General features: G+C 33.2%; 1 protein-coding gene across 1 annotated transcript; it reads right to left on the reverse strand.

The window, feature by feature from the left end:
• Window positions 1-440: 440 nt before the first annotated feature.
• LOC143636685 (tobamovirus multiplication protein 1-like) lies at window positions 441-5133 on the reverse strand. The gene is made up of 13 exons (XM_077104214.1): window positions 4381-5133; window positions 4029-4079; window positions 3136-3169; window positions 2953-3039; window positions 2822-2873; window positions 2532-2697; window positions 2338-2433; window positions 2202-2262; window positions 1894-1958; window positions 1741-1815; window positions 1572-1647; window positions 866-1032; window positions 441-774 (listed from the first exon to the last, which is right to left on the reverse strand). Exons 1-13 carry the CDS (start codon window positions 4516-4518, stop codon window positions 751-753), a joined length of 1092 nt encoding a protein of 363 aa, XP_076960329.1. The 5' UTR covers window positions 4519-5133; the 3' UTR covers window positions 441-750.
• Window positions 5134-10726: the final 5593 nt, after the last annotated feature.

Here is a 10726-nt window from a genome sequence, read left to right on the forward strand (position 1 = left end):
TTGAAACCGATTATGTAGAAACCGGTTTGAGCCTGATTGAAACTGAAGGGTTGGAACCGGTTTGTAATTTTCTCCACCAAAACTGGTTTCAAACCGGTTAACCGAACCGAAACCGACCAAAACCAGTCAAAACCCGAACCGAAACCGATCAAAACCCGAACCAAAACCAATCGTAACATGATAAGAAACCGGTTTCAACCCGAACCGAAACCGATCATAAACCGGTTTTGACTTTTGTTGACCAAACCGAACCGGTTTTGAGTTTTAAACCAGTTTGTGCACCTCTAGTCCTAATGTCAACTTTATTTACCATACAATCAATCATACAAGATACAACCATCATATGCATGGACTTATAAAACTTGTAACATCTATAAAATAGGTGATCCATGTCAGATTAAATTGTTTCGTTTGGCGTCTGCTTCCGAATCAGATTTCTGTCTAGTAACAAGTCAGATTAAATTCTGTAATTTGTAATACTAATACGGGTCGAAATTCAAATACTAACATGTCAGAACTTGATTTTATTCAAAACCAAATATTAGACAATTGGAGGCAATATGCATACATTCAAATACTAAGCTTAGCTTATAAAATTAAAAATAAAAATAAAAATAAAATAAAAACAGATTTAAGGAAGAAAAAAAAAAGATTGGTGGTATACACAAGTACCTAAACTAAACTAGCAAAATCAAAATAGCAATTATGGGCTGCACTCCTGAGTTGTTAATTGTATTTGCTGAACTGCAGTCATATAGGGCTTGCCCTTGATACCTATGGTTATAAAATATATAATATATATTACCAATTAATCCAAAAAAGGTTTAGAAATTATTCTATAAAAAAAGTGAAACATTTGAAGAACCTGATTTTGTGCAGTGGCAATAGTAGTCCAATGCTGCTGCGGTTCGGTTGCGGGTGGATAATCACTGACAAATGCAAGTGTTCTTGCTTCTTCGGGAACATTAGTTGCAACCGATGGCGGCAGTTCTCTCATTATCCATAATACAAAAGCTGAAGGTATAGACGAGCCTGGACAAGCATGCATTAAATATGACTACAAAGGTATGTTATATGGGTGTAAATTTCTTACAAGACACCAAAACCCGACACGAACCTAACACGAAATTCGCAGGTTTGGGTTTGGGTCAGTTTCGGGTGCTAAACGGGTCCGGTTCGGGTCAACCGGGCGGGCTCATGGGTTGACCTATTTAACCCATTTATTTATTTATTTATTTTTAAATGTATTTAAATATGTAATAAATTAAATTGGTTGGTATCTTTTGCCAAAATCTAAAACTTAAAAAAGGAAATTGACAAAATATTTTACAAGTAAAATTTTAAATGGAATTACTTTATACAAATTTATATTTTTTGTTGTAAAAATGTGAATTTAAAGTATTAATATGTGAAGACAAATAAAATTAAAATTTTTGGGTCAAACTAGTCGTGTTCAGGTCAACACGATTTTTGGGTTCGGTTTAAACATTAACACCCCTAATTATTACAATAATAATAATAATAATAATAATAATAATAATAATCTAACTTTTGAATATGTCATTGTTTACCTATAAAATAGTATACAATTAGTAGTAGAGAGACATAGATCCCTCTAATGCTCCGCCAATCACAATGATACAGCACCTGCAATAAATGAAAGGGCCGGCCCGTTAAGGAAACCTTGAGAAACATGAATTCAGTGACAAAGTACAATAAAGTAAGCAAAAAAGTACACACCGGTATATTTGTGAAAAACGCAACAACCGAACTTGAGGTGAAGCAAATAACCGAAACTGACGCAAGTCCAGCAACCTGCAAAAAAATTTTGAAATCTAAAATATGCCACATGGCCCACATCAACTTTCCGTATTCAATACATGAATAAATTACCTTCCACATTTCAGAAGACGTCCTCTCGGACCGCACTTTACTCATTTTTGAGACCAATACATATCCTGTTTGTAGTATATATGAAAATCAATTCAAAGCTGATAATTGCAAAATAGTTAAAAAAAACAAAACAAAAAAAACAAGAATGTTATAACTATTTCAGTAATATTGACAACTTACATATACAATGGAAACTATGTACAAAATTCTATGCACAACTTACAAATAAAAAAATATGTAGTTTTAGACCTTAAAGCTAAAACATAAGTTAAAAACCAATAATATTAGCAGATACCAAAGATGCTGACCGTAGCATGCTAGAGCACCTCCTAATAAAAGCATTGCAACAGCAAAAGTATCTACATACACCTGCAAGACAAACATATATACACATATTATTAAATTGCTTTGTACAACATAAAACTGAACATCAATAACTCGTACCCGTGCCACAACTGACGAATCGATAGGATTCTTTCCCAGACCGATCCATATAAGCACAGCCGATGCCAGCATTAACACAAGTATTAACAGAGTCACCTGTTACAAGAATTATAAAAATATTATCATCAATATATTATAATATGCATATTAATAAATAAATAAATAAATAAAATAAGATTGATAAATTAGTATACCAATATCACAGCTTGTTGACGGCTGCCAACAGGGAATACACGAAAAGAGCAACATCTTCTTCGAGTGTTAATTTTCAAATTAGGCTTATATGATTTCTCTATCAAAGATTCACGAGGACTACCGTCATCCTCGTCTTCATCATTTGCCTGATGACAAAGGTCAACCCTGTAAACCAGTAAAAGTCAACCCTAAAATTAATTATGTTTATATACGGATATAATAAGCTTTGTCAGTATCATATATATGCAACATGTTGTATATGACATAATGACATATAGACGAAACATACCAGAAAGATAGAAGAAGTAGAAATGCTGCAAGAAACAGAATCTTGGGCAATGCTGCAAAAATAAAATAATAATAATAATAATAATAATAATAATAATAATAATAATACACATAAGAGAGAAAGAGGTATACCCATAACAACAAAGCCACAAGAGTTTGACCAGCATATCCAGTTCTTACAAGCAGCAACAAGAGTTAGTATAAAATAAATACCATAACCTGCCAATAAGGTAAAAGAAAACAACCAACGCCATTTACAACGTAAAGAAACTCAAATTTTTAAAAAGGTACTTAGAAAAAATTCCAAAATCCTACCGGTGTTGGAAGAACCGATCATTAGATGAAAGACCTGCGATTGAATTTTAAATGAATTAGTATAAATATAAGGATACCTTTATACAATGGTAACCAAGTGTCCAACTAAAGTCAATTAAAGTTTATATAAACGTCAAGAAGTTTTAAATTAAGCAAGGCCAATGAGCATATATGAATCTTGGTTACAATTTACTGATTATATGTATTCCAATTTGACTTAAATTTAACAATTACAAAACTTACATATTTTTAAAATTTGAAGATTCAAAAAAAAAATACATAGGACTGGAACACCTAATTGAACTTAAGTGACTTTACAAGAACAAAAAAACTTTAGTGCAAACACTTTGGGAAACTTGGTTACTATCAGGTGAAGTATTCCTTTTAATATATATACATATATATGGGAAAAGTGAATACGGTATTCTCACACACTTAAGCTTAGATGCTAAACTTTTTATAACTACCCTGTTTTGGTTAACTTTGATGTTGAAAGTAAAATTAGAAAAAAATAGCATATATATCTAATCGACTAAAATAATGTAGTTTTGATGTAAATTAACCAGCACAAAGTTTAAAGACTTTGCTTCTAAGCTTAGGTGTGTGACAACTGACAATACTTATTAGGGAATAATGAATATGGTACTTCTTGGAACCTATAATATTTAGTGTTTTAGGAACAAGCCCACGAGCCGATTTAGCTCTATATATTGTAAGTTTGTAACCCTATATCGAATAAAAATCAATCTAGCATTTTAGCATCTTACAATATACAGAGCTAAACCGGGCCCGTGGGCTCGAACCTAAAACCCTGAACACTATGCATTCCAATATGTTGAAATTTGAATGCATAACTAAAAGCAGTATAACGTAACATAATATCTGCGACTTACTTTCTGGCGAGTCCAGCCCCTTTGCGGATTCCTGGAATGAATTCTTATCAACTGACACAACAAGGTATCAAAATACCATATGTTAATAACTTAATAACACTAAAATAAAATATAATGCCAAATTTAAGTACACAATACCAAACCAAAAAATATAAAACAACAATAAATAATTAGGGCTCAATGTTTAAACATAATGCATAAACAATTAACACCCAATTTCACATTCACCTCCAAAACCAAAATAAATTCTTGCAAACTAACATTTAATAATCAAATTAACCAACCCAATGTTTTAAATACTGAAAAACATTAATAAACTGGCTAACTAATTAATAATAATAATAATAATAACCTGATAGAATGCAAGGATTGCAATAACAGCATCAACAAAAGCAAGAACAATATTAACAGCAACCAAAGCCTTTGAATAACACCCACTACTCCCAACAACCATCATCTCACTCCTTAAACATGTGCCTCCCATTTCCATCTAACACATAGATATATCATATATGTCTACATATACATATATCTATATATGTATGTGTGTGCAACAGTGTAACTGTGTATATGGATGTGTGTTATTAGGGTTTGTAAAGGGAAAGCTTATATGTATCAATGGCGGATCTGGTTCAAGATAATTTGACCTTGACTTATATTATTATTATTATTATTATTATTATTACTTAGCTAGCTGTCTTTATAAAATGTCTTTTGGTATATGTGTACACGTGTGTAAGATTGTGACGCTGTCCGTACCCGGTTTTGTGACACAAACCGGTTCATGGGTTTCTTTTTACTACTTTTGGGGATTGGATGGTTAACGGATTTGGTATTTTTAAGAATATTCTAGTTAGGTTGTTTGAGTTTGAGTAAGACTTGTCTGGTTTCATAAGTTACATTGGAATGGAATAATAATAATGTTTTTTCTTGGGTTGTAAACTTGTAATCATGTTATAGTTTGTTTGTTTATTTGTTTTCAATATATTTTGTGGTTTTTATTAGCCCTATTTACTTTACATAGTTAAATTCCACCTCTTGTGATTTAAGTTAGGCTTCGATAAGGTTGTTCGTTCGAATCTCAATCTCATTCGGTATTTCGTACCGTGTGTTATACCAGAGAGTTCTGCTCTTGTGACGGCGCAACGAATGTCAAGTATCAGCCCACAATATGGTTTCCGGGGAACGCCCAAACAAAACGCTGAAGTCAGCGTGGACCCGATTTAAATAACATATTCTGGTCAAAGTGGAGCAACATGGTTTTCCAAATTTGAAGGGTACGGTAGACTAAATACGATAAAGTGGTCGTTCTGAAAAAATTTATTTTACATAGTTTGTGATCATGTACTATTTAATTATTTGTTGTAAATGTGTTGCAAGTTGCAACTTATAAAATGATGTTATATCATGTCCTAAAATAGTCATCAAGTATCCAAAAATAGAATTATAAATTACTAGTTTTCCTTTTCTATTCGAAATAAAGTATTGTCAACATAAATTTGATGGATCTTTTTTTTAAACAAGACTTTTTAATACCTAAAAGTCCACCTTAATAAGAAAAAATAAACGGTTTTGGTTATTTTAGAAAGGTTTGAAAACAAAACGTTTTAAAAAAAATGTCTTTAAAAATAATAGTGATAGCAAAAGATAAAAAAAAATAACAAAAAGAAAAAGAAAAACAAAACGTGTCTTCATAATATGATATAAAATTTGAAGGAGTAGTACGTTTAATAAAAGTAAAAGGAAGGGTAGCTATGGTTGGCAAAATTATTGTAACTCATTAACTACTTATTCTGTATCTATAGTCAGTTATCCTTTACCTATATGGCAAATTGAACCCTTTGTCCTTAATATTCATCAGTAACATGAATCATCGTTATGTTAATAATCTGTCACACTTTTCGTCCATTCCCGTAACTTACTTTGTGGATGATGAGTTCTAGGAAAGACTTCATTAAAAAGAATTTTCATTTCAAGGCTAATTACTTTATTTTTGTGTAATTTTTATATTTTACTCTCAAGGATAAAGTGGTACTTTAACAAGACTTTTAACAGAAAATCAACACACTAGTTAGTGGAAACCGGAAAGAAGGAAAACCATAAAAAAATCTTTAATACAAAAGGGTGATCGGTGTAATTAATAAAGTTTGAGAATGAAAGTTACATTTGTTATATTTGAAAAGGACAAAAGGTGTAATTTACTATAGTTTAGGCATTTCTTAAATTACTCATAATATTATGGAAAATTAGATTTTAATAATCCCAACTTAATGCAGTTGGCCAATAATAATCCTAACTTTAAAAATAGCTGTCATCAGTCTCAACTTTCACACTATTTGTTTTCATTGAACCTTCGTTAAAAAAAAACTTAACGGCGTTAAGTTTTTTTCAAATTTCAAACTGATATTTTAGGGCTTTTGATCAGAATGAGGATACGAGTCGATTGATGTAAAAGTTAACTTGAAACGGCGCTTCAAACAGCTTGATTTTTGTTAATTAATAGTTTAAACACCGGAATTGATGCATCCTTTAGTTGTTTGGACCACTGTTTGGAGGTAAGTTTTACATCAATTGACTCGTATCCTCGTTCCGATCAAAAACCCTAAAATATCAGTTTGAAATTTGAAAAAAAACTTAACGCCGTTAAGTTTTTTTAACGAATGTTCAATGAAAACAAATAGTGTGAAAGTTGGGACCAGTAACAGCTATTTTTAAAGTTGGAATTATTATTAGCCAGTTGCATTAAATTGGGATTATTAAAATCCAATTTTCCTAATATTATTATGTAAACAAATCAAGAATCCAAATAATCGTTATTTGCATGGAAACTTAAATATACTCCTTGATTACTGGTTTATTTTATTAATTTCTCTAAAAAGTTATGAATGGTGTGTATATGTTATTTTTATTTTCCACAGTAAACTCGTTTTTGTTTACATCAAATTTTAATTGTTATTTTGAAATTATAACTTCACCTTTGTTATTTACTTATTAACTTTGTTTTGTTTTCGAATTAAATTTTTGATTATTACACATTTATTTACCCTAATAGAGTACTAAATTACTTGACCAAAAAGAGAATGCCAAACCTTGACGAATGCTTTATCATTGCATCTTCACAAAACTAACAAAAGGGAGGTCATTGTTTTGCCATATATTTACGTAGATTCTAATACACCAAAATTTTTCCAAAAACAAAAACAAAAAAAAAACAACTTTTATAAAAATACTAAGAAATTAGTGCCCGGTTATAAACACGTTGCCCTTTAATCCATTGGGCTTATTGCAATTATCTCTACTATAATTAGGAGATATGATTTGATTTTGTTTATTTTATGTGTAATATTCTAATTATATATTTTATTAGGTTTCCTTAAATTCCTTTGTAAGTATTCTCGATGTATATATCCATGTATAAATAAAATCAAGTATAAAACCAATATAAAACTTTACGAAAAACCCCAATATTGCTAGCTCATGAAAGAAGGGAGTAGTATATATGTTGCATGGAACAGTAAAAACTTGTATATATCTCCATGTCATTCGACAAAAACAATGAGCATATTGTTAAGTTTTAACTATGAACCAAAACTAAAATTGTACCAGAAATAAGCAAAGAAAGTAAGAAGCCTTAAATATTCAAACCTTAAAGAACCAAATTGTAACATCCTAAAATTTATAATGTTGAATAAAGAAAGTTACGTTTAGTGATTTCGCGTTATAAATTAATTAATATCGAGTAAAGAACAGATCATGGATTTAGATTAATTGAGATGGGTTAAATGAGAATGGGCCTTAGGTCCATGGGCTTTAAGGGATATAAATATCCCCTAAACCAACCTAAAACCCTAAACCCTCATTTCATTTCCATCTTATTCTCTAACACACTCCAAACACACACACACACCATATTTCGGCCGAGAGAGAGAGAGACGTCCAAGACCAAAATCGAGCCAACCATTATTAGATCTTCTATATACGAGATAACCAAGCAAACCGCGACCACACCGAACGTATAAAAGGTATGTTCTTGACCTTTAAAGTTTACGTTTTATTGAACGTTTAGCCTTTTGAATGTCCTTAAGCTTAAAGATCCAAGCTTTATAGTATATACGGGATATATATACGACCGAAAATGGTTAGGGAACGTTAGTGGGTGATGTCGAACCATAACAAGGGTATTAAAATCGCCAAAATGCTTGATAAAAACCAAACCCGTAGCTGAACTGGGCAACTTCGCCTGCGAACTGGGCAACTTCGCCTGCAAACTGATAACTTCGCCTGCAAAAGCTTAACTTCGCCTTCAAAGCTTAACTTCGCCTTCAAACCATAACTTCGCCTTCAAAGCTTCCTAACTGGTAACTTCGCCTACGGCCAAGTTCGCCTAACTGGTAACTTCGCCTAAGGCCAAGTTCGCCTAATTGATAACTTCGCCTAAGGCCAAGTTCGCCTAATTGATAATTTCGCCTACGGCCAAGTTCGCATAATTGATAACTTCGTCTACGGCCAAGTTCGCCTAATTGATAACTTCGCCTAAGGCCAAGTTCGCCTAACTGATAACTTCGCCTAAAGCTAAGTTCGCTTAAGGTTTAACTTCGCCTAAAGCTAAGTTCGCTTAGAAAATAAATTAAAAACCTAATGGAAAATGTGTTAAGACAGTTAATGTAAATAAAATTTTTCCAAGCTGACCTAGCAGCTCGACCCCAGCCAGGGGCTCTGCCCCTTAGACCCTGCTAGGGGCTGCCGCCCCTAGACCCCGCTGCCAGGGGCGCTGCCCCCGGACCCCCGTTCGTTGTGGGTCATATAAAGATAGAAATACAACATGTGTAGTAGTAGTTAATTGATACGTGGCAGCTCAAGAAGGGAATAACTATTAACAGAGAGCGTAACAGGATTCAGGTGAGCTTCTAGCCCCAATTATGTGTTATGCTTTCGGGGCTGTGTGCATACTCGATATGTTTGTTAATACGCTTATCCTAAGAGATAAGTGTATACCTTATATGAATGATGTGAAATGTATGAATGATTGCTTGTTAGTACGTGAACGATCTTCGGATATTGCACGTACTGTCAGGTTGTAACGCTATGTATAAGGTAAGTATGATATGTATGCTTATATGTATGAACGTGATAAAGTTAATAAAAGAAGGAAATGATGGTTGTATGGTTACGAAAAGGGTACCGAGCCCTAATAATACTCGAGGTATGATGTATGGTTGTATGGTAACGAGGAGGGAATCGAACCCTACTAATATTCGAGAACTAGGGAACCGAACCCTACTAATATTCGAGGAAAGAGGGTACCGAGCCCTAATAATACTCGAGGTATGATGTATGGTTGTATGGTAACGAAGAGGGAATCGAACCCTACTAATATTCGAGAACTAGGGAACCGAACCCTGCTAATATTCGAGGAAAGAGGGTACCGAGCCCTAATAATACTCGAGGAAAGAGGGTACCGAGCCCTAATAATACTCGAGGAAGAAGGGTACCGAGCCCTAATAATACTCGAGGAAGGAGGGTACCCAGCCCTAATAATACTCGAGGAATGTAGGGCGTAATGCTCTTTATAACGTAAGATATGAAAGTAAGTTAATACAAAAGAAAGTATGAAAGTATGAATGAAAGAATATAAGTTTATGTGTATTGTATAGTGTATGATTAACTAGAAGTCACTCAGCGTAGCTGACTTTTAGTATGCACGCAGGTGAGTAGGATGAGGCAGCTCGCTTGAGGAGACACGTGGCACTGAATAAGAGGCTGACATCAGAAGACTCAAGACGTTTAAGTTTAATGTTTCGTTTATTTTGAAAGACAAAATGATGTTTTAAGACAAGACGTGTTTTGTTATGAAATGTTTTATGAAAGCTTTTATATTCCGCGAATGTTTTAATTAACTCTGATATTTAGAACTGCGTTTATAAGTAAATCCAACATGAAAGTAGGGTTACCGGTAACGGGGCCTTACACAAATACAAGATTTAAGTAAAAGCTTTCATAAAAATGATGATTAGAAAACAAATATATCAATAATCATCAAAATTACAGTTTCAGTTTCCTGGATCAATACAAGACTCAAATATAAATATATAAATAAGAAGTCACCCCATCCGATTCTCTAAAATAAAGGTTAGAAATGAACGATGGATCGAGTCAAAACATTTTAGAAACGACAACCGCAACATAGGTAGAAAAAGCAAAGTTTGGATACCAAAACCACTGCTTCACACGCCGAAAGAAGCTTGAACAGAATCCGATCCACAAACCATTTGCGCATGTTGAATTTGGGTTTCCACCGGCTCTTCTTCCCGTGTATTGGTTTCTTTTGCTCCATAATTCTATTCGGGTTTTGATGTATTGATTTGTGTTTATTGTTTATTAAGGTTTGAACTTTGAAGGGCTATTTATATTGGCTTTGTGTTTGGTTTCTTACTTTCTTGGAATCAACTACCGACACCGAAGAAGTCTACAAGAATGAATGAAGTGCAAATTGCATCCATTGGGTTTTGGTTGTTTCGCTAACTTTGTCATTCAACTTATGACATCCAACTTCCAAGTCAAAGTCCATGTTTCATAAAAACAGGCCCAAGTCAAGTGATGCAGGCCCAATTTCATTTCACTCCGAATTAGAGGTGAAAAAACCCGGAACTAGAGGTGGTCAAAAAAACCGGTTACGGAACCGGTTTGGCCGGTTTAAC

The sequence above is a fragment of the Bidens hawaiensis genome, unplaced genomic scaffold (genome assembly GCF_021521415.1).
Source record: "Bidens hawaiensis isolate Kalapana, Puna unplaced genomic scaffold, B.hawaiensis_p1.1 tig00008041_1, whole genome shotgun sequence".
Lineage (NCBI taxonomy): Eukaryota > Viridiplantae > Streptophyta > Magnoliopsida > Asterales > Asteraceae > Bidens > Bidens hawaiensis.

What these genes read in the sequence shown, in the direction of transcription:
- LOC143636685 (XM_077104214.1), bottom strand. Translation starts at nt 4,518, where the DNA reads ATGGAAATGGGAGGCACATGTTTAAGGAGTGAGATGATGGTTGTTGGG. An exon ending in GATCGGTTCTTCCAACACCG is followed by an intron (nt 3,040 to 3,135) that starts GTAGGATTTTGG and finishes CCTTATTGGCAG; the next exon opens with GTTATGGTATTTATTTTATA. An exon ending in CTACTTCTTCTATCTTTCTG is followed by an intron (nt 2,698 to 2,821) that starts GTATGTTTCGTC and finishes ACTGGTTTACAG; the next exon opens with GGTTGACCTTTGTCATCAGG.